The sequence below is a fragment of the Danio rerio genome, chromosome 23 (assembly GCF_049306965.1).
Source record: "Danio rerio strain Tuebingen ecotype United States chromosome 23, GRCz12tu, whole genome shotgun sequence".
Taxonomy (NCBI): Eukaryota; Metazoa; Chordata; class Actinopteri; order Cypriniformes; family Danionidae; genus Danio; species Danio rerio.
Window position 1 is genome coordinate 8,791,246 of NC_133198.1, and position 24,890 is coordinate 8,816,135.

The window sequence follows — 24,890 nt, forward strand, 5'->3', positions numbered from 1 at the left end:
GGCAACGTTAGAACAGTTTGTTTTGGTATATTTTCTCACAACACATCCTGCAATGGTTATCAGTCAGAAGATGAAGAGTAGATTGTCCTTTGTGGCTGTTTGAAAGCATTTAGCCACATGAAAGTCTATGCTACATTCAAAAAAATATTTTTTTTGCTGCTTATTCAAACTACTAATTTAAAATGAGCTGAATCCACACGATTCTTGAGGGATTTTTTGAAACAACGTAACTGTTTTATGTTTAATAAAATTTGCAAAAACAGTTATGTTAATTTAATTGGTTTGTGTTGGGACAACATGAAGGAATTTTGTGGAACCCAGCATTTTGTTTACACTGTACACTCAAATAGGGATGCAACGATTATAGATTTCAGCTGTAGGCTATGATTATAGTCTGAGGAATAATCACAGTTTCATGGTTATCACAATTTTTATGCATCCATTCTTTTCGAAACAAATTAATATTAAAAACAAATAAGAGTCCATTTCTCTTTGGACTTAAAAGCATGTGAAAAAAGTTTGTGGCATTTAAACAGAAGTAATAATTTTACATGACAGAACAAAGAATAAATGAATGAATGAATGAATGAATGAATGAATGAATGAATGAATAAATAAATAAATAATTATTATTATTATAATCTGTTTGTTGAATTTAAGTTACATTGCACCTAGATGCCAACTAATTGTCATTAGATTATTAGTAGACTGTTAGGTTGGGGTTAGGGTAAGGGTTGGGGTTAGGGTTAGTCAGGGTTTCCGCAGAGTCTTAAAAAGTTTAAAAATGTCTTAAATCTCAAAATCCAAACTTTATGCCTTAAAAAGTCAATATCACTGAAATATTGTGTTGTTAGTCTTAAATCTTTTTTAAACAAGTCTTAATTTTCCTTTGTTCATGTATGGCAACCAAGTCTGTCCAAAACTCATACAATCATCAACAATCATCTCAATTTAACTCTATTTATGAGAATGGTTTAATTATTTTCCTTACAGTAACATTTGTTTAAACGTTCTACACTGCTGAGGACACGAACCTGGACAGATTGTTGTGCATATATTTAGTTTATTATAGTTTTTAAAACATTTGCTGATTTTTTTTTATTATTTAAAAGAAAGTTTATGTTGGAAAAAAAAGTGATACAAGTAGAGCTTGCTTTTTTTACACTTGTTTTTTAAGATTTAAAATATTTAAATAAGAAATAAAATCTAAAATATATATATATATATTTTGTTATTAATGTAATGTTGTATTATTAAATGTAATCAATTAGAATATTTTTTGTGTATGGACAAATAAAAATCCTTTCAACCTGGGCCATTTGAAAAATTCCTTAACCTTTAGCCCTTTATGGGTCTAAAATTTAATTCATAATAGTCTTAAAAATGACTTAAAAAGTCTTAAATTTAAGTCTGTAAAACCTGCAGAAACCCTGATTAGTGTAAGTTGACATGTACTTGCCAAGTCTCTTATTGTCAGTTAAATGTCTGTTAAAAAAGCATTATTAACAGACATTAAAGCAGTCTACTAATACTTAAATGCACCATCAAAATAAAGTGTGTAAAAAAAAAAAATAAATAAAAAAAAAAAAAAATAAATAAATAAATAAATAAAAATAAGAATAAATAAAAAAATAGTGTTTGTCTAATGTAAACCTAAGCTACATATTAGCTAAGTATTTCCCTTTTAAAGAGAACTAATTTAGTCTAAGTCTGCTGAACCTCTGTCTCAAAGGCACTTTTAATCAACTACATTACACAAATGTTGATATTTTCCTTTTGTATTGTTTTTCTCTTTACAATGTATGAAGATGATCGGTTATGTCATGTAACTTGTGGTGCGCTTGCGCTATTCTTTCAACTAGGAGCGTCTGGAAAGTGTCATGTGCCTTCTAGGCATGGGATGGTATAAGATTCTGACAGTATGATAACCTTGGATAAAAAAAAAAAAATCACGTTTTCTCTGTATTGTGTTTACTGCTCTAAAATATGCTCTTTTTAAATATCTGGGTAAAAAAAATAAAATTCTCCTTTGAACACACTATATCTTACTTTAAAGGGCACCTATGGTGAATCTACTTTTCAAGCTGTTTGGACAGACGTGTGTAGGTATAGTGTATAGACCGTCATTTTGGGGTGATATAAACACACACAGTCCCTTTTTTATTTTCAATTCAACAACATAAAAACGATGGACCAATTGGAGCTTTTTTTAGATCGACCACAACTTGACAAAGGACTGCGGTCTCCTCACCCACCAATATTGATAGACAGGCGCACATCACCATATCCTCAGTTTGTTGTTTCACGTCGGCCATTTTCAGCGCGAGAGTCAAAGCGATGTCACTAATGGAACACCCTCTATTTTTAGATGTAAGGCTCATTGGGCTCAACACAAGATCAGCATTCACCACATGATCGCTCTAAACGGAATTATGGTTTGTAACTTTGTTTGTTGGTAGGTTTGCAAACGTGTACTTTTCATTGCATCAACCTTAAACTTCAGCTGTTTGCATTTCTCACAGTAACATAAGCTCCCTGTGATCTTAACTAGGTGCAGCTGGAAAGTGCAAGCTTTCTGTCAGGGTGCATACAACGGCGCTTCCAGCCGGCGGCTGTCCGCGGTGCCCAGCCACGATTCGGGACACTTCATATTTCTGCCGCGCCACAGAGCGCCATCTGAATAGTTTTATTTTAAATACCATGCGAATGTGCTTGTCTGGTGTGCCGTGTCGCGACTCTGAGCGGCGCATCTGGTGCCTCAGTCAAGTTAATTCAGTGTGCGTGATTATTAGTCTCGGTGAACAAGCTCAGAACTTTAAACTAGCAGTTGGCTGTAACAGTTGGCTGTAAAACTATACAAAGACAAAGATGATTTTGTATTCTGTGCTTGTCTGTGTCTGAGTCGTACATGTACGGCTGAATGCTGGTCATCCCACTCATGTTGCTTTTCTCTGTCTGCCTGTCTGTTGCCAAACACAGAGCGGGGGAGCTCTTGGCTCCTCCCCCTTTTTATGTTGGGCAGGAAGTCAAGACTAAAGCTGCGTTCACACTTGACTTTTCTTCCCATAGACTTCTATTCATACGCACGCGAATACGTCAGACCTCAAATGCAGGGTCATGCGTTAAGTTTCGCAGGTCGATGCGGTGCAAAGTTCAAGCTTGGTGAACTCTGACCTGCGAATTCACATCACTTGACTGTGTGAGACCAATCGAGGATCAATACATGACATCTCTGCACAGGAATTTAAAACATGCAATCGCTCGCTTTTATAAATGTCTAATAATCTTGTTTAATCCCGCCCATTTTCGCAACGCCGTATGACAAAATATCGTATGTTCAAAATCTAATGTGACCGCAACTTAGTTTTCATGTGAAGCAACACAACTCTAAAACAGCGAGTTGTGTAGACGCCCCCAAATTAACACTTTTGAACACATTATAATAAATAGTTGTATTAAATCTTAAAATTTTAAATATTAAATTTAATATAAAAATTAAATCTTAAAAAATGGGTAAACTACGTGCCCTTTAAGAAACATTTGAATTATTTTGGAACGGTAAACATGTCAGGATAAAAAATTCAAATAAATCATTGGCTTCTGCTGTCTTCGTAGTTTCAAATCACGGCTGTCTTTATTAGTTTCAAAAACACAGATTTTTTCACAATTAAAATGGTATCTTTGGATATTTTTTTTCTGCTGGAGATACTGTTTCCCTAAAAAAAAATGGCTGTTTTAAAACCTTGACCTTTTCAAACCGCAGTATACCTTGAAAATGGTTATCATCCCATGCTTAGCGCCTCCATTGGATAGGACGAACTTGCTAGTTAAAATCAGCCTTTGATCCAGTGTGTGTGGGTATTGTGTACAAGCTCAAAACTTTAAACCAGCTCACAGTTGGCATAACTTTTGTTTCATTTAGAAACACAGTTCTGAGAAGCCTTTGGGATCAATGAACCGCAACAAATTAAAGCACGGTTAACAGTGAAACTGGTTGCAGCCCTACACTCAAAATGAGCTGAACCAACACAATTCTTCCGCTTTTTGGGGGGCAACTTAATTATTTTATGTTCAATCCACTTAAATTTGTAATTAAGTTAAAGTAATCAGTTTGTGTAGGAATAACATGAAGGTATTTTGTGGATTTGCACAAGCGCAATCCAAACAAATGTTTTTTGACCAAACATGGAAGTACTGTAGACCCCAATTAAACCTACTGTAATTTACTTGCGATCGGATTCATCTTCCCACAAAGTGTAAACATGTTCCTTATTTTCTGAAGCCTAGTTATGTGAGCTTTCTTATTTATCATTGTTAAGTCATGTGCACTTACTATACACACTTACTGAGTGTGTTTAGGAGCCTGTTTTCATTTGTCTACATTAAGCTGGAATTCCCTGCAGAGCCTGGTGTTATTTAAACAAGCGTCTCTCTCAGTCTCTGACTCGGTCCTCTAGCGCTGAGCTGTGTGTGATATTATAAGGGAATAATCACAGATTAATTCTCAAATGAGCTCTTAATTGCTTTAAGCCCCTGGGCATGAACAGCTGAGCTTTATTCAGGCCTACAGCAGCAGAACAACGCCACCCAAAGAGACATGTCCCAGCATGCCTCCATTCCGGCTCTCGCTCGCAGAGTTTCTCCTTCTGCCATGTGCTTCACGAGGGCCACCAATGACACTGGAGCTCCCAGGGCCCTGTATCACTTTTACACCATTTCCGGTCTCTAGCTTACTCTCATCTTTCTTTCTTTCTTTCTTTTTTTCTTTCTTTCTTTCTTTCTTTCTTTCTTTCTTTCTTTCTTTCTTTCTTTCTTTCTTTCTTTCTTTCTTTCTTTCTTTCTTTCTTTCTTTCTCTTTTTAGCTTAGTACTTTTATTAATCTGGGATCGCCACAGCAGATTAAACCACTAACTTATCCAGCAGGTTTTTACGCAGCGGATGCCCTTCCAGCTGCAACTTATCTCTGAAAAACATCCACACACTCAATCACACACTCTTATTCTACGGACTATTTAACCTACCCAATTCACTTGTACCGCATGTCTTGTGGGGAAAACCGGAGCACCCGGAGGAAACCCAAGCGAACGCAGGGAGAACATGCAAACTCCACACAAAAATGCCAACTGACCCAGCAGAGGCCAGCGACCTTCTTGCTGTGAGGCGACAGCACTACCTACTGCGCCACTGCGTCAACTTGTTTTCAGTTGTAGAAATTGATCTGCTCCAGGTTTAAGCACAAAATGCTGGATTATTTACAGTTTTTCTCAGTCGCTTTGGTGCATTTCTCACAAAAGGCCTAACAATAAGGGCTGCCCGGTGGCCCGGGACCAGCGTGAAAGACACTCGGGACAGTAGACAGGATTGTTACTGGCCCCTATCGGCCAGTAACGTAGAGCACATTTTTTATTATTTTTTTTTGTAACCTGGTAACAACCAGTACAGCGAAAAGATGGCAACATGGTGGCAAAATTAAACAATGAAGCTAAAAGAAAACCTCTGTTTCTAAAGTCTTAGAAGCAGACAATTACATGGGAACAAAAAAAAGAAACTGAAAAAAAAAAACAGTTGTCAGTTTGGCAACCATTTTTATAAAAATTATTTAGAATTGCATTAAAATACCAGCACATTTTTCATACCGCTATTTCATTTGCATAAAATCTTGAATTTTGTTCATTATACATTTATTAACATATTTAAAATGTTTAAATTCTAGATTCACAGGCATAATTTTGCCATTATTTAGAATATGTGGCTAAGAAATAGCTATTAACTTTTTAGTTTTTTTCTTTTTTTGGTGGGGCCAGTGAAAATTTTGGCAAGCCAAGTAAAAATCTCAACCAATGGCCCGATCGGACCCGTATAAAAAATCCTTAGCGTTGAACCCTGCACTACACTATTTACATTTGCACAACAGTTAATGCATTTCTCAAAGCAATTAGTCATTTGTGCACATCCTAGTAGCAGTTTCTCATTCTTTTCAACAAATTGTGAATGCTTTTGGACAAGCATCAATTGCTTTCATACAACTCTCTGCTATTCATAACATTATCATTTGCTTCTGTCATGTCAGTCAAAATGAAGTAAACTTGTAAATGCTGAATAGTCATTCTATATAAAACTAATAGTCCTCATTTCATTACATGAGTCATTACATACAAAAATTTTGAACTAGTTGTCAAAATCTGTCAAACAAATTTTATTAAACAAATTTAAATCTTTATTTTACTGAAAATGTCTTTAAATTTTAACAATTTGATGAATTATTTACAGACCAGAGTATGTTGTAGGCTCAGTTCCAATATGAACTGCAATAGTGTTTACAGTTGTGCACAGCTCTACCTACACTGCAAAAAATGCTTTTCTTGCTTAGATTTTTTGTCTTGTTTATAGTCTAAATATCTAAAATTTCTTATATCAAGAAGCATTTTCTAGACAAGCTAACCATATTGTCTTGTTTTGAGAAATAATATGCCAATATTAAGTGAATTTTTCCTTAAAACAAGCAAAATAATCTGCCAATGGGGTAAGCAAATTAGTCTTGTTTTTTCTTTTGACGTAAGATTATTTTGCTTACCCTATTGGCAGATTATTTTGCTTGTTTTAAGGAAAAGTTCACTTAATATTGTCATATTATTTCTCAAAACAAGGCAATATGGTTTGCTTGTCTAGAAAATTATTCTTGATTTAGGAATTTTTAGATATTTGGACTAGAAACAAGACAATAATCTAAGCAAGAAACGCATTTTTGCAGTGTAAAGGGAGTTTATGTTTGTTGTAAATAAGGGTGTGTTTATTATTTTGCACAATGCTGTGAGTAAATTAGGATTGCAAAGAGCAAATGCAGTAAAATTGTGAAACATACATATTTAGTGTCTTGTACTCAGATAACAGTGATGTCTCACTTTACTGTAGTTTTCAAATGGCTGTGCAAATAGTATTTAGTGCTGTCTTGAGCATTTTCAGGAAGTGTCACCAAAATCTTACTTTTTTTTGCATTGAAAAAATGTAGAGTAAACTGTCATAATGAAAACATGACTAAGCCATTTGACTATCTTGTTCATAAACAATGGTGTCAGGACTTTTCATTTTGACGATACTGACAGTTTGATTGACATGAATACTTGCTTTTGAGGAATGAACTATCCATTTTGAGCATGTGACGCGCTTTTGCAGGTTGTCGGCTAGGTTTTGCAGTTTGCACTAATTGTTTTGAAAAATGCATTAACTGTTGTGCAAATGTAAATAGTGTAGTGAGAAATGCACCAAAGCGACTGAGAAAAACTGTAAACCCAGATTGGGTAAAATATGGACTGGATTTGGTCTTATATGTTTAAAAAAAAAAAAAAAAAAAAAAAGTAAAAAAACAACAACATTTGTTTTAGTTGGTATTACACCCATTATTGGGTTAAAAATGACCTAGCATTTATTAGAGTGTAATTCTGTATTGTATTACTTATTTTTTTATTAAAAAAACTTTGAAAAATGGTAATTTTTCCGCCTAGATTTCAACATTTTATGAAGAAAATGTAAGATGTAAAATGTTGGTGTGTGAAAAACACATCATATGGATGCCAAGGTGTTACTGTGCAGTTCTTAGGGTTGCTAAGGTATTCTGCAGTTACTACAATGTAATACCTAACAGTCAACGTTATTAAATGAAATGAGTGTAGTTAACTTAAAATTTACTAAAAGTTAATTCTACTGATTTGAAAAGAGTTTGAATTCAGTGTTGAAGGTAATTTGCTAATTTCCTCATTACTTCAACTTAAATGAAGTTCACAATACACAATGCTTTTGCGCCCTGCGTTTTAGACTTTGCACCTAGTTAAAATAGAGCCCATTATATTTGAGACTTGCTTTGTTTACCAAATAAGTGAATCTAATTGGATTTGCATTGTAAACATTAAATAAAAGTTAAACTTAAATTTTTTTATTATATACTGTATATTAAATTTTTAGTTGTGATAGTTCTTAAAATCATCAAGGAATCACTTTGAATTGTGTATCAAGAGAAAGCGACATAAGTTCTTATCATACATCAGCTCTCTTGTTCTTGTGCATTGCTCCCTCTCACTGTGGGTCAAATGGAGCAGTATTTAGGGTTGCCAATACTTGACCAAATCCCTCCTAACTGGATTGGAGGGAGGGTTAATATTAGAAAAGACTGAGCTTCCATTATGCCATAACTCCACACCAACACACATTTTTGTCTGAATATTTAAACAAACCATACAGTAAACCCATAAATACTCTTATGTTTATATTCTGTGGTGTTTAAGACGGTACATCCAAGTTAATCCATCGAGATAATGTGCGAGACTTTGACTCTAGTGAGCAAAAAAAAAAAAGGAAGAACAAAAGAAAGACGCAGACTAAACAAAAACAGAAGTGTTTACGGGACCTCGTTTGAGACTGTCATTGTGCAATGCTAAAAAAGCAAACAGGAGAGGCGTTTAATTCAGACAGAATCTCCGGAGGGAAATACAACACCACGCGCTGCGAGAAAAAAAAAGGGACGGGGGAGGATTTATCCCTCGTTTGCTTCGACAATATTTGTGAAGTGTGGAGTGTGTTGTCAAAATTTCTGGCCACCGCTGACCCCGGCGCAGAAAATAGCTCTCCAGCAAAAGAAAAAGAGAGTTGGAGAGGGGAAGATGAATGGGGAGGGGGGGCTGCCAAAAGCTAAAAATACCTCACGCGGCTGCAGCCATCTTTACGGCAGAGAGAATTTCACGCGCGAGGGGGAACGAGGAGAGAAGTTGTGAAAACTTTGTGGAAAATCAAATGAAAGTCGGGAAAGGAAAACAGCGAGGGAGTAGGTGTTGAGGGGACGTCTCCTCCTGCCTCCTTTACAGCCCGTTAAAGACAGAGAGAGAAGAAACAAAACAAGATAGAGTGTAGCTGCCTGGTTGCTAAAAACAATTCTGACACACCTGATTAACACTCTAAATGTGCAATATTGTGTTTCTCACGGGAGTACTCGATACAATAGGGATTAATTATGTTTTTTTTTTAAATTTTCTTTTACTGCTTTTACATTTTAGTATATATATATATACTAAAGCCTCGGCTCATTTGGCATTGCTGTGTGGAGTTTGCATGTTCTTTCTGCGTTCGCATGGGTTACATGCGGTACAGGTGAATTGGGTAGCCTAAATTTTCCGTAGTATACGAGTGTGTGTGAATTTGTGTGCGGATGTTTCCTAGAGATGGGTTGCGGCTGGAAGGGCATCCGCTACGTAAAAACTTGCTAGATAAGTTGCCGGTTCATTTTGATGTGGCGACCACGGATTAATAAAGGGACTAAGCCGACAAGAAAATGAATGAATTAATATATATATATATATATATATATATATATATATATATATATATATATATATATATATATATATATATATATATATTATTTTTTATATTTAAATAATATCTTACTAGATATTTTCAAGATACTTCTATACAGCTTAAAGTGACATTTAAAGGCTTAACAAGTTTAATTGGGTTATCTAGGCAGGTTTGGGTAATTAGGCAAGTTATTGTATAATGATAGTTTGGTAGACTATCGAAAAAGATATAGCTTAAAGGGCTGCTTAGAAGCTGCTTTTATACTAGCTGAAATAAAACAAATAAGACTTTCTCCTAAAGAGAAAAAAAAAAAAATATATATATATATATATATATATATACATTAACAAAAATACAGCTTTCATGATACCGTTGTGGTATGTGGTGCCTAGCTTCAGCGTTTTAGCTTTCATATTTATTTATTTATTTTAAGATAAAATAAAATTCAAGATATCTTTCAAAAAATGTTGTTATTGATATTTTTGTAAATTACTTTAATGTGACATTTAAACAACTTTAAAGCTTGCATGCACATCCACTTCCGCCCAACCACCATTTAATAAATAGAATCAAATAACAAGTCTTGTCCTACATAGTTTTTGTGTGTGTGTTTTCAGACTCTTGCTACTTCCATTAAATGAACACAGCCTGAATTTCAATATTTGGAATAATCACTTCCCTTTCTGTCATTGTTACGACTTTAAAGTTTGGCTCTGGGGTTTAAAAGAGGTAACATCTGATATAATAAAATTTTGTGGTGAGTTGGTGGCAAAATAGCAAAACGACAACCAAAATACTGCAAAAATAATCGGATTTATTCACAAAAGTGAAAAGAAGTCAAACAGCAAAAATATTATTTACAAGATCTTAAAAAAGAAAATAAATCAATTAATGTATATTATAGATGGGAGAAACGAGAATTAAGTGGCACCAAATAAATGAAACAATGTAACAAAACCCCAAATCTAGCTGAAATTACCCTCTAAACTATCTAATGCAAAATAAACAAACAAAACATCTTTAGCGTTTTCACACTATAACTAAAACTACTCTTCTAACCAAAAATACAGAGAAAACTTACAGCAGGTAGCGCTCACTTCTAAACTAGTTTGTTTAGACAGTGGAGTTATCTGCGAGATGTGAGTCACATGACATCTAAACTTCTCGAATCCCAGGGCAGGGCAGGGCTGACAACAGACAACAGGGAATTGTCACATACACACATACAAGACGGTAACAGCGACCAAAATAAAGAACAAGACCAAAATCAAAACTCTTAAGTTCACATCAGCATTATAGCACAAACTTTAAATTGAAGGCTATATTGACACCTACTGGTGTGGATGAAGCATTTGGTTGTATGTTCAACAGTCTTTTATGTAGCTAAAAATGACAGTCTCTTTTAAAAATGTTAATGTCATAGCACATGGGAGCACTTTTGCAGTGCTGCTTTTTGTCTGTTGAAAGTGAGAGGCATCGTGGTTATAACACTGTATATCTGCAGTAACTCAGTGTAGTAACTAATATGACAGCCATAACAATTTGTCTGCTGCTATGCTTGTTGTAGTTACAGTTGATGGCAGTTATCCCACCCCTCCTTCACCCCTCCTGATAAGATGACTTTAATGAGTGCTGCTTTTTAAGTAAAATTTTTTTTTTTTAACTCTTAGCAGCTAAATAAAAACAAAATACTGAGCATAATGAAAAGTATTGTGTCATTACGACTGAAAGAGTTGGTTAAGTGGAACCAAACCAAATGTTTTAACTTACTAGATGGCATTTAGAAAAACCTAATTTGCAGATGTGTAAAGCCTGGGACATACCAAACTGACATCAAAGAACTAGCAGCAACGAAAATATTATCTGGCACAAAATGCTGAGCGTGAACACACCAAACAGACAACAGCTGACTGAAACAAGAATGTACACTACCCGACAAAAGTCTTGTCGCCTATTCAAGTTTTAGAATTAACAAATAATAACTGGATTTCTAGTTGATCATTAGGTATCAACATTGGCTTATATTAAAGGCAGAAGTCTCACGATTATGCTTATTTTACCAAAATAAAATATGATTATGGCTTGATTTATAATAATTTAATTAGGACTGTATAGTGTGTCTTTGCTTAGACTAAGTCTTGTCACAACAGAAATAATATACAGTATAGAACCGTATTTCTCAAACTGTGGTACATGTACCACTAGTGGTACGCAGGGTTCCTTCTAGAGGTACGCGGAGTATTTGCTGAATAATTAAAGTAAAAAACTGAACACACTTTTAACCCTTTGATGCATAAGATAACACCAATGTGATCAGTAAATTGATTTTAATAGGCAAAACCTTTTATTTTATTTTTAATTTTCTAATGTTTGTTATGTATTGTATCAATTGAAGCTTATCTCCTCCCCATATTTGTAACGGTTGTTGCGGGCGTATCCCATATTTTTATATCCCAAAGTTGACAGGTATAGTTTAATGACTTGCTTTTTTAACACACCTAAGCTTACTCTAACGCACAGTAAGCAGATCTAATTTCTAATTTGTAATATCCAAATCATATATCTAAAATACAAGTTAATGTTTAGGTTTTAAAGATATACAAATAAGTCATATACATGCAACATATATTTCAAAATGTATCAAAAAGTTTCATATATGTGAATATGATGACATACAGTATAGCCTATATTTATAAAGTCCGAGGAGCATTTCTTGGTTGTGATGAATAGGCTACTATACGTTAATACTTTACCTTTAAGTACAGCATTTTTTCTTTTCAACAGTGCCATTAGTTAACTTTTAAAAGCAAATTTTAATTTAAACATGACTTATTTTTACCTGTAGGCACAGTGCAGTGTTAATGTTCTACCTATTTAAAATGTTTAAAGTGGCTGACAATAATAAATATTCATAATAATAGGAATTAATCTGCCATGTTTTTGAACTGTGCAGAGCTGTAGCTGTTTAATTAGGCCTGCCACGCAACTGTATTTCAATACTGGTCATTATGGTGGTACTTGGAGAAACATCTTTTTCTGAGGTGGTACTTGGTGAAAAATGTTTGAGAACCACTGGTATATAAAGGCATCATAATAAAGTCATCTGGAATGGCAACGAAAATGTTTTTTCAGGACACCCAGAGTTCATCCAGATTCTTTGGATTCATCTTCGATGCCTCCTCCCTCATCTTACCCCAGACATGCTCAATAATGTTCATGTTTGGTGACTGAGCTGGCCAATGCTGGAGCACCTTGACCTTCTTTGCTTTCAGAAACTTTGATGTGGAGGCTAAAGTATAAGGAGTGCTATACTGCTGAAGAATTTGCCCTCTCCTATTGTTTGTAGAGTAATGGGGAGTACAAATGTCTTGATACCTCAGGCTGTTGACGTTGCCATCCACTCTGCAGATCTCTCACACACCCCATACTGAATGTAACCCCAAACCATTATGTTTCCTTGCCCAAACTTGACCGATTCTTGGGTCTGAGAATCTTGGGTCCATGCGGTTGATTGAGATGCAGTTCAACAGATGATCTGAGAAATCTACCTTCTGCCACTTTTCCAAATGATCAACTAGAAGTCAAGTTATTATTTGTTGCTCTTACAACTGGTATTGACATCGAGACTTTTGTCATGTAGTGTATATTCTGCATCTGAACGAGAGATCTTTCCAGACCCGCGTGTGGCAGTATCTTGTCATTTAAAGGGAAACCGGAACCAGTGCTGCACACATACAAACCGTAAACATTCATGTGCCGTTTTCAAAGATTCATTCATGCAATTATGCATTATAATCTGATAATCCATACAGTTTGCAAGTGTTTAACAAATTTGATGAAATGACAGCCGGCTTCTCTGTTTTCCCGCTTGACTTGTGCTGTTTGCTTTGTCACCAAACTAGCCTGACAAGCGCTCTTTGATGGCCCAACGCTGCTCAACTGCCAACTGTTGACTTGATGTATACTCTCATAATGAGAAAGTTCCATCTGAATATGGCAGCCAACATGAGGAGACGTCTGGCCTCAAAACTTCCAATTTCTTCCAGACTGTGCTGCCATTTTGGGTGTGAAGCACTACTTCCCCATCACCCTTACGCTTGCTTCCTCTTGCTGCTTCAACTTGCGTTTCCTCATTACAGCCATCAGCTTTTCCTCACTCTCACACTGGAGCTCATTCTCTTCTAGAAGTACTCAAGGGTTTGTTCTTGGTTTTTGCCAGAGGCTTTGGAAGTGTCTGAGGCGGCGTATGGAAGTTTGGATCATTGGAATTCTTCTGGTATCCGACCGTGTACTCTGAAGTTGAAATTAAACAACACAAAAGACTTTTGTTTTAATGCAGTATGGTTCCCTTTCCCTTCCTCTACACATGTACTGTATGTTTGTGTGTCTTTTGTGATGGCATTAGAGATGTTCGGTATGCAGTGGGACAGGGCCTCTCTATTTAGGACAGCTGGCCCAAATGTAATTGGAAAAGAATTATGGCTTAGGCCTTTTAGCGAATTAAATATAACCTCCGAATTGAGAAGGTCATATGGGGGAGGAGAGGAGAGTTTAAACACACCACCCCACTCTCTGTTCCACTTTAAAGGAATGTTCCGGGTTCAATACTGGTTCACACTGTTGATTACCACTAAAAATCAGTGACTCGTTGCCCAGTTTGTGAAAATAGAGGAATCGCATGTAATGTGAATTCAAAAGAAAATATTTATTACATTCATGAAGTAGCTACCCTCTAAAAGCTATTGCTTTACACTTTTTTAGGTGTATTACCGTAGGGCAAGCCCTATTGCATGTCCTGAGTGAGGTACATGATAGTGATGGGATGATAACTGTTTTCAAGGTATACCGCGTTTTGGAAATGTCAGGGTTTTAAAACCGCCAACATTTTTTTGTAATACCGTTCCTAAGGTATGTAGGTTTTTTTTTTTTTTTTTTTTTACTTTTTTTTGTTGTTTTTTAGGACAACACTATCTTCAGCAGAAAAAAGTCTCCAAAGATGTTTTAAATTGTAAAGAAATCTGAGTTTCTGAAACTAATGAAGACAGCAGAAGTGAATAATGTATTTGAATTATTTAGCCTGACATGTTTACTGATCCAATATTAAATGTTACTCAAAATAATAATATATTGTGATATATTGAGCAGTGATCACAATAACGTGAAACCATGATATTTTTACCCAAGGTCATCATACCATCAGAATCTTATACCGGCCCATGCCTGGTACATGATGCTCCAGGGAGTAAAATCTGAGAAAGAGAAAATAAGATTGAGGAATAAGAGTCATACAACCTTCCTTTGGCTTAATTATATCTTGTCTTGACAAGAGACCAAAATAAAGAAGCTTTATTTTTATGATTTGTGTTAATGTCATTGTGTCTGATCGCATGCCTAAAATAGTAGGCTACCTAATAAGATATATAGATATAAATAAAATTTTAAAAAGTTGAATATTGGTTCTGAATATTGGAAAGGTTGCAATATTTTGTTTTTCGAAATGAATAGTATTTCACCAGATGGCTTGAATAGCTCTATTTGGAAAGAAATCATTCATTTAGATTGATTGGGGTCATTTTTTTAGGGGAGTGAATCACGCATTAAAAAAATGAACACATTGCAAGCAAATATAAATACAATAGAGCAAAGATAAAAGTGAAATAAACAATAATTCTCAGAAAGTCATACAGTATTCAGGTACAGAGATTGAATGTTAAATATAATGTTGAATGCAAAATAACACTGCATAGTCTTCATTATATTAATAATTCACTTAAAATATTTTTTATTAAAGGTACATTTTTTTGCTTAAATGCATGACCCCTGATAAAGCAAGGTCTAAGCCAAATAAAAGGGATTGAGTGAGTATATAGTTGATTGAACAGCTTGCAGCTAGCTCTCTGCAACTCTTGGTCACCCACTGAAGCTAAGCAGGGCAGTGTCTGTTCAGTACCTGAATGGTAGACCACATGGGAAAGCCAGGTTGCTGCCGGAAGCAATAGTATGAAGCTGCAGGCTCGGAGACCCAACCGCACGCTCAGACCTGCTTGCTCAGACGGCTAGACCTGCACTTCCAGACCTTCACAGTGCCACCTGCTGTTTAAAAGATCGACTAACCTGATTTCAGCTGCTTCTAAATTGTAATTTAAACTATTTTTCTACTTTAAAATATTAGGCTATGATTGAATAGATTATTATATGAAATATTAAACGTACTAGATTTTTGATTTAATGCAATAATACTGTTGTATTTTTATTAATTGTAATTGTAAATATATATTGTTCAGTTGCTTCAATATTTTCAGACATTTGTTGTTGTTTTTTTATCATTAAGGATTTATCACTGTTTCGTATTGAGTTGAGGGAATGAATATTATCTTCATATACAATAAATTTCTTCACATACAATTATAGTACTCTAAGTAATTTTCTCACAACAAACTTTATTTTTGTGTACTTTTTCATAAGGTCCTACAAGTCAAGTTGTAAACAATGCATGGAAAAATGGTGAAAAATAATAATTGGAGTAATAATTATTTTTTACGTAGAAAATAACATCAAATAAAATAAATGCTTTACATTCTTATTGGGAAGATTTTTCATTTCTAGAGCAAAAAAACTGGAATATCTTCAGTCTTTGGTACACTGTATTAGTGTTGGCAGAGACCCACTTTTAATTAAAAAAATTAGTTTTGATTTCACCTAATAGAGCTCATATTGTAAATTCTATGCAAATTTAATTAATATTTTGATTTCCAAAAAACGTGTTTGTAATCATTACAGAACTTATAAATAATTGGTAAACTGTTATTGTATTACTGTTATTGTCTTTGGTAGTACTTTCAGATAGATAATACAGTAATATGTACAGTAGACCTATACAGCACTAAAATATGTTACAAATAATAATTGTGCTATATATTATAGGCTGCATTTTATTTGAACTTTTTTACTTTAAAGTTTTTTTTTATTTTGCCAGAAAACATTACTAGAAAATTGTCCCAGAATGGTACAATAACAGATAAAATAAGAGCAAGCTGTAAATATCATAAAATAATGCTCTTTTGACACAAATTTTGATCAAATCAATCACTGAAATAATTCTTTGTTAGTGTAATATTTTACACCACATTGATTTATGCCATAAAACTTGATAATTTTCAGGAATCGCTTCAATAATCAATAACCTTACTGGCGTTTCTGATGTTGCTACTTGCTAGAAAGTGCTGGTCTGAGTGTGCAGTTGGGTCTTCGTACCTGCCGCTTCACCCAACCCAACAGCAGGGGGCACTGTCTGGTCTGGAAGTGCAGGTCTGTGCGCGCAGGTCTTTGCGTGCAGTTGGGTCTCCGGGCCTGCAGCTTCCCCTTACTCGCCGGAAGTGGTGTTAGTGAGTCCTGCAAGGGGTGCTCAACCTGCATTCTGTGTTGTCCTAACGACCCAGTATAGTGAAGTGGACATTAAACTGACTCTCTGACGTCATTAAAAATCCCAGGATGTCCTTAGAAAAAGAGTAGGGGTGTAACCCTGGTATTTGCCTATTTTTTTATTTGCAGATTTGCCTCTGTCCATCATGCTCATATCATAATTGGCTTCATCAGTCTCTCTCCTGTCCACCAATCCAGTTTAACTCCGGTATCCTGGCCAGGTTTGCCTCTGTACACCATGGCCATATAATAAATGGTTTCATCACTCTGTCTCCTCTTCACCAATCAGGTTTAACCCCAGTATCCTGGCCGGATTTGCCTTTGTCCATTATGGCCATATCATTATTGGCTTCATCACTCTCTCTTCTCTGTGCGGTGTGCGGTCTGGCGCAATATGGCTGTCGCCATGCCATCCAGATGGATGTTGCACACTGCTGGCGGATGAGCAGATTCCTGCCCAAAATGTGTAAATCGCTATATAAATGTAAGAATGTATTATTAATTTTAATATTAATTATTAAATAGATTTTGCAACACCTAAATATCTACAATATTAACTTCAAGCTTCCAATACAAGTGACTGATTCCTGAGGACATTTACAAGAAACAAAGGCATCATCCATATTAACTTTAAAGTACTGAACCACAGGTGATTTGATTTGGTGAAATTGATATATAATCTTATATGAAGTCTCTTTCAATCAATCTTTTGATTCGCTTTAAAAGGAAATACTTGCGATGAATCATCCAAATTTGACTCCACTTAAACCGTAAAATGACATTTATGCCAGTGAATGCTGTGGAGCTCAATCTGGTGTAATTTGTTGGATATTTTCATGACTTCCAGTAAAACTAAATCTCTTATGTGTTGCGTTTTAATCCATAGTTTGACCTTGTTAGTGGACAGATTCAACAAATGAGAGGAAAAGGTGTGCTTTAGGAGTTCATAGGGCTAAAAACATCCCTATATATACATTTCGGGGTTATTCTTAGGTTGATGTTTTCGGTTACCAAGTGCACTTGTGGTGACAGAATTGAACTACACCCATATCATGTGATGTATCACAATGGCCTTTCGCTCATCTTCTGTTCTCTGTGTCTCTTTACCCTGCTTCAACTCATTACCAGCCTTTGCTAAGGCATTTGCTAATCTGATTGGTGGCTCATTTATGTCCTCCTGACTTTATTCTATGCTGCTTTATGTGACAGCTTGAGTCTTGGCCCCTTCTAAAGGTGGATCGCGAGTTGAAAAGCTAATATTTGTGTATTTGTCAGAGGATTATGAGCATGCGGGGTTGTTTAGATGGACCGATTATGACCTTACAACCATGTGCATGTTCATTTCCAAACTCAAGTCACCAGATGTAGAGGATTTCCTGTGTGTATATGTGTGTGTGAGTACAAGGGGTTGGGTATTTACTCTAATGTGTGTCAGTACACAGGACCTGTCCCGGCAGACCGCGAGTCTCCGATGACGCGGAGCGAGACGTCCCCCAGCCGCGCCCAGCACCCCTCCCCCACACAGAAACCCAACACCTGCTGCTTCTGCTGGTGCTGCTGCTGTAGCTGCTCATGGTACGACTCGCTCACCTGTGTCTGTCTCCACATGGTACATGCATTCCACTCACCACTGCTGCGAATGTTACATTCCACATTCATTCCTTCACTGAGATTATATTCACCTCCATATCGAGTGCAATAGTCAGTGATGATGTATTTCTGTAGGTGTAGCGACACCATGATTCCCACAAAAAAAAAAAAACTTCTATTGGTTTTTGGATTATTTAAAGGCAGAGTTCATCCAAAAACGAACATTCTGTCATAATTTACTGCCCCTTCACATGGTTCAAACCAATCGCAAAAGAAGATATTTTGAAGAAAGTTGGAATACTCTAACCATTGCCCTCCTTTGGTTAAATGTTTTTAGCTTTCATCAAAATGTCTTCTTTGGTGTCCAACAGAAAAACGGAACTCATAAAGGTTTATAAACACTTGAGGGTGAGTAAATAGTAGGGCTGCACGATATTGGAAAAATCTGACCTTGCGATATTTTGTTTTGTTCCTCATATTTATATTTTGATATGAATATATTTTGACCAGATGATTCCAATGTCTCTATTTGGAAATATTTAATTAATTTTGATTTGACTTTGACCTGATTAAGTATTTTTCTATGCAGTGCATCTGCAAAAAAGACAATTAAAAATGTAAAAAGAAATACATGTGCTTTATTCATAAACTAATTTTGAGAGGATCACATGCTTATGATCAACACGGCTGGCTCTTTATTAGCTCCGTAATCTCCCCTATTAGATGATTACGGAAGCATTATAAATAATCTGAGTTTTTCACTCCAGTTATCTTCGTCTTGAAGCTCCACCCCTACATCCTCCCCCTTTTCTGACAAGGCGACACGGTGACCCAGTGGCGAGCACTGTTGCCTCACAGCAAGAATACCCCTGGTCCAACCTATCGGGCCGGTTAGTGTTTCTGTGAGGAAATTGCATGTTCTCCCCTTGTTCGCGTGGGTTTCCCCTGGGTTCCCCGGTTTCCTCCCACCATCCTCAAACCATAGCCAATCGACTAAAACAAATTATCACCTAATACAACCTCAGTTTACATTTCTCACGGCAACAAGCAGGGGAGTTCTCGAGACCTACCTGAGCATGAACTCCCCTCTCGCCCTTCTAATGGGAGGGAGCCCCGGGCTCGAGAATATTATGAGCTCAGGGCTCTCTCCCGGGACAGCATGCCAAATATGATTTGATTATCAGCTAAGTGTGAACTCTTGAAACAGATCAGGGGCCGATCACAACAACCGCTCCTTTTTTGAATGGTTTACTAACGGCCGTGAGCATGTGCGCGCTGCTATTCGTGCCCTGCATGCCTTGCATTTTAACCGTCTGCTGCGCCTTGCATTTTTACCCTTGCGCTCGCAGTTGAAAAAAGTGTCAACTCTGAGTGGAAAAAGCATGTTATATCTGTCGCGTCTTTTTCATTCTCCAAGTAAATGAAAGCAGAGGCGGGGTTTTCGTTGAAATGTCTGTATTGTTTGTTGTCAAGACAACTATGAAGACTTCTGGTAGCTGCTTTTAGTTATGCAGCAGTCACACTAGAGTTTGTGCGTGCAAAATTCTGTTGTACGGCGCTGCAAAAAGGAGCGGGATTAAACTACATGATTAGACATTAAAAAAGGGAGCGATTGCTCCATGTTTAAAATGTTTGTCCAGAGAGGTCATATTTTGATCCTAGATTGGTCTCACGCAGTCAAGTGATGCGATTTCGCAGGTCAGAGTTCACCAAGCTTTAACTTTCCAATAAAGCGAACTGCGAAACTTGTTGCATGAGCTTGCGTTGACGCATTCGTGTGTGTATGAATGGAACTCTATGGGGAGTAAAGTGCAGAGTGGCCTCAGTTTTATCTGGTGCTGCATGAATCAAAAATCTTGAATATCACAATATTATTAAATTCGAAAATTTTATTAATATCAAAAGCAACACTCGCGCACATTGCACAGCTGATTCAGTCTTTGCCTAGCGCCATTAAAAATCACACCATGCTTTTTTTTTTTTTTGTCAGCAATAAAGGCAGTGATGTGCGTCTCATTTTGATAGCATGTGATTGGCCTAAATAGGAGCTTAGGAGCTGAACACAACGATCACGCCAAAAACGAGAGGCGCACCACCTTTTTGGTTGAGAGGAACAAAAACAAGTGCTGTGCGCTTTTTATGTCGCTAGGCAATGGCTGAATCAGCTGCGTAATGTGTGCGATTGCTGTTGATATTGGTATAATTTTTATATTTAATAATATTGTGATATTCAAGATTTGTGAAGTCATATAGCTCTGGGTAACTTAAAACAGAGACCAACAGTCTTACCTCTATCTTTAAAAGTGTCTGTACTTGTCTTGACAACACAAACACTGCAGTCGCCTTAATGGAAACCCCGCCTCTGCTTTCATTTGATTGGTAAATGAAAGAGACATGACTGACGTTACAAGCTTTTTCCACTCAGAGTTTTTTTCGACTGTGAGAGCACAGCGTGCAATTGCAAAAACACGAGGTGCAGCAGGCGGTTAAAACGCAAGGTGCGCAGGGCACATAAGCAGCGCGCAAAATGCTTGCAGCCGTTAGTAAATCATTCGAAGAAGGCGCCTCTCAGCGCAAAAAGCATGTTCGGTGTGATCAGTCCCTAACAGCATTCAAATACAGAAGTTGAACCATCGAACGAAAAATAACTTGCTCATTATTGCATAAATAAATACTTAACGATATGTTTTAATTCTTAATCTTTTAATCATCATAAATAATCTAATTCAACGTGACTATTGTGGATACACACATTGTGCTATCAATGCTCAAACCATCCATTGTTGAGCCCTAGTAAATATTGTGTGCATTTTCATTTTTGGGGTGAACTGTCGCTTAAAATGAAATAAGACATGTGAACAATAAACGTTTATAATGTTTAATATCTCAGGCAACCTCTGTAGTCCTGTTTATGCTCTTACTAGTGTAACTGAAGCCAGCTAGCCAGAGATTTGTGAGTAAACCTAACTTCGATTGCCTAAAGAGTTACACTAGCAACTAAAGCTAAAACTGGGGTGTTTAGTCCTGCTCCGAGATAGATATAGCAATTTAATGTCAGACGAGTCCACATTTTTTCTTGCAAAACAGTATCTGTGTTGACAACGGTTAATGTTACATAGTCTTCAATCAACACTTTAGTGAAACATTCACTCAACATCAATCGGAAAGCAAAACATTATATTCAAACATATAAAGCAAGACAAAAATCTTCTACATATTTACAGTGCATCAGCTTTTTTTCTCCATGATTACCTGAGCAACAAAAGAGTGTTTAAGCTTGAATTTGTTAAATCTTGGAACCCTATACCTCCAGTTTGAGGTTCACAATTAAAACTCAATATGCAAAACATGGTTGAGATAAGAATTATATTAGCTAATCTCATCAAGTTGTTATGAAAGACTGTCATTTAACTTTTCTAGTGGACCAGCGTCCTGTAGACTTTAGCTTTAATCTGGCCCAACACATTTACTTGGAAAGTTGTAGGCAGTCTCAAGCTGGTTAAGATGTATTTCATTGGGGTAAATGAGCTAAATGCAGTATAGTGTCCTTATTAGAACATGTTTGGACATCCCTGCTTTAATGTCCTTGGTAGCATCCTGTAGGAATACGCCATCACTGGAGCGCTCTGTTATAGATATTGTTTCATTCCCATCCTGCTGTATTGCTGTATTCCTGCTCTTGTTTTGTTGATTAGAAAACAACATCATAGGCTCATTCTGAAAACGTCCCCCTGTATACATTTCTGGAGATCTTTAAAATGAACACTACTGGGCAGTATGACTCTGTTCCTCTTCGCACATACCAGCTGACCGGTTACCTCCATATAGACGGCTTTATGGTTACCAGTTACCAGTGGTTCTCTACGTACATTGACAGACTTGAGACGCAGAGAGGAGTTGACCACGAGGGGAGGGTTCGAGTCCGGCAATTTCAGAAAGAGGGTAAAACAAAAACAGAAGCCAAAAAATAAAATAAACAAGTAAATAACAGGGTGAGAATGTGGTCAAATCTGAAAACGAGAGCGTTTCAATCTGGCGAGGGCTTTTTCTGCCGTTTTTTTTTTTTTAACACTGTTGATTGGGTTGGAAAAGTGGGTGGGCGGGTCAATCTGTGTTTTTGAAAACACTATTGGTTGGATTTAGGGGAGGAAGAGGGTGGGTCAGTTGATCAGTCAGCCAGTCAGTCAACATCGGTCTCCGGTGGATTTATGTGAGAAGGGCAAGCACGAATGGCACTCGTGAGAGAAATTTGAGATCTCAAATAGCGTACACAGCGACATCTGGTGGATTAGCGAAAACAAAACTACAAAAAATGTACCTCCTAGGACGTATTTGGCGCTCTTCAGAAATGTATATAGTCAAAATGTACGTAAAAATATATATGTACATAATCAGAATGAGCCTGGGTTGCTAGCAAATGTACTTATTTTTGTGAAAGAGTCATATTACAAGAAATCAAATGCGCAGTTGATTGAATCGTATTACTCAAGCAAAGAGGTTTATTTAGAAGGCTGGCAAAAGTTAAATAATTATAAAATCAAACATTCTTGATTATGTTGCGTTTACCCTTAAAGCTTTCTCATCGCACCTATTTGTGGTAATAGCAAGCTAATAATTAAAGCTTGTTTATTTCAAACACAATTGTGGTCTAAAATAACTTGTTCTTGAGTAAAAAAATAGGTAAATAAAGTATATTTATGGATCAAAGACATTTTGATTTTGAAATCAATTGGTGTAAAAAAAGTAAAGTTTCAATTTCATTTGATACATTAGAGCAGGGGTGTCCAAACTCGGTCCTGGAGGGTCGGTGTCCTGCAGATTTTAGCTCCAACTTGCCTCAACACACCTGCAAGGACGTTTCTAGAAAGTCTAGTAAGAGCTTGATTAGCTAGCCCAGGTGTGTCTGATTGGAGTTGGAACTAAACTTTGCAGGACTCCGGCCCTACAGGACCGAGTTTGGACACCCCTACATTTGAGTGTGTCCTTCCTAAACAAAAATAAATAACATATAACATATATTAAAATCAAACAAAGTCATTCAGTGTAACAATTATTCATGCAGCAAAAAAGTTGTCCAGAATATTTAGAGCAGTAGTCACCAAACTTGTTCCTTGGGTGCCGGTTGCCTGCAGATTTTAGCTCTAACCCTAATCAAACACAGCTGAACAAGCTAATTAAGGACTTACTAGGTATACTTGAAACATCCAGGCAGGTGTCTTGAGGCAAGTTGGAGCTAAACCCTGCAGGGACACCGGCCCTCCAGGACCGAGATTGGTGACCCCTGATGTAGAGCTACAATCATTTGAAGATATTAGAATACTGTACTTACATTATATTTATTATGCTAATTAACTGTCATTTTAAACATATCCTTTAGATTTTAGACAACTAGATTTTACTCAGTTGTCTATTAAAAGTTTTTAAATCATTTAGCATGCTCACTTATTCGTTCATTTTCCTTAAGCTTAGTCTTGCATATGATTTTTACACAGTGGATGCCCCTCCAGTTGCAACCCAATACTAGGAAACACCTATGCACACCCATTCACACACACTCATACACTACCAATTTAGTTTATTTAATTTATTAATACTGCATGTTTTTGGACTGTGGGGAAAACCGGAGCATCCGGTGAAAACCCATGTGAACACGGGGAGAACATACTCCGAACAGCGACCTTCATGCTGTGAGGCGACAGTGCTAACCACAGAGCCACCGTGCCACCTTGATCACTTACTCTTTTACATATTTTATATCCAAGTGAGTATAAGTTTGCTTTTAGGATAATAAAACATTATTTCACCATTATTTTAACTTTTTGTTTTCTACGCAAACGTTAAAGCAGACTTTTACTGTGCATTCAACATGTTTTATGTGTATATATAATAATTACATCTCATCTTTGACCCAGAATTATGATGCCTTTAATTCTCTTTAAAATCATCATGAACTCATTAAAATACCCATTTGCCGGTTTACTTTCCTAATACAGATTCTTGTTTTTCTTTTGTTTGTTTATATTTGCGCAAGATTCATCAGTGCACATTATCCTAAAGAAATAAAACGTCTGTTTTTGTAATCTTTCATCAAACTCTAATAACTTTTCCTTACTGTTGGTAGGGGGAAAATCACATTAACCAATAAAATCATAGCCTACTTCTTACAATACAATCAAATCCCTGTGGATAAAGTAAATCCCGCTTTATTTCCGGCTGAATATTCAGTTTCACTCAGAAATATGCCACATTAAGTTACTGTGTATGTGTTATGAAGCTCTCCCACCTACCGTGATATCAAGATCCCTATTTTTAGCACGGTGTATATGATATGTATTTGAATGCAGGTGAAAACATGCTTTTATAATCACACACACACATTTTAATTGCTGTGTTTGTGCTCCTCTGGATGAGTGAAATTCAAGCGTATAGTGAGTCAGGAGAGTACAGTGGTTAAGATTGCTCTCGTTTCAGCAGAATCCCCAAAGGGAAATGGGAGCCGTATTCACACCCACACGTCTTTCATGCACACGCTC

The 24,890-nt window shown here is 36.5% G+C and overlaps 1 protein-coding gene across 9 annotated transcripts in view; it reads left to right on the top strand.

Annotated features, from left to right (window-relative positions):
* rgs19 (regulator of G protein signaling 19) overlaps positions 1-24,890 on the top strand; it is a 98,724-nt gene that overhangs the window by 54,959 nt on the left and 18,875 nt on the right. For 8 of the 9 annotated variants that reach the window (XM_005161942.5, XM_073937923.1, XM_009296656.4 and 5 more), the window contains one exon: positions 18,203-18,342. In XM_005161942.5, coding sequence (XP_005161999.1) covers positions 18,203-18,342 — 140 coding nt within the window. Of the gene's footprint in view, positions 1-18,202; positions 18,343-24,890 lie in introns of those variants that run through there. The other variant, NM_001130639.1, reaches the window with a different exon arrangement.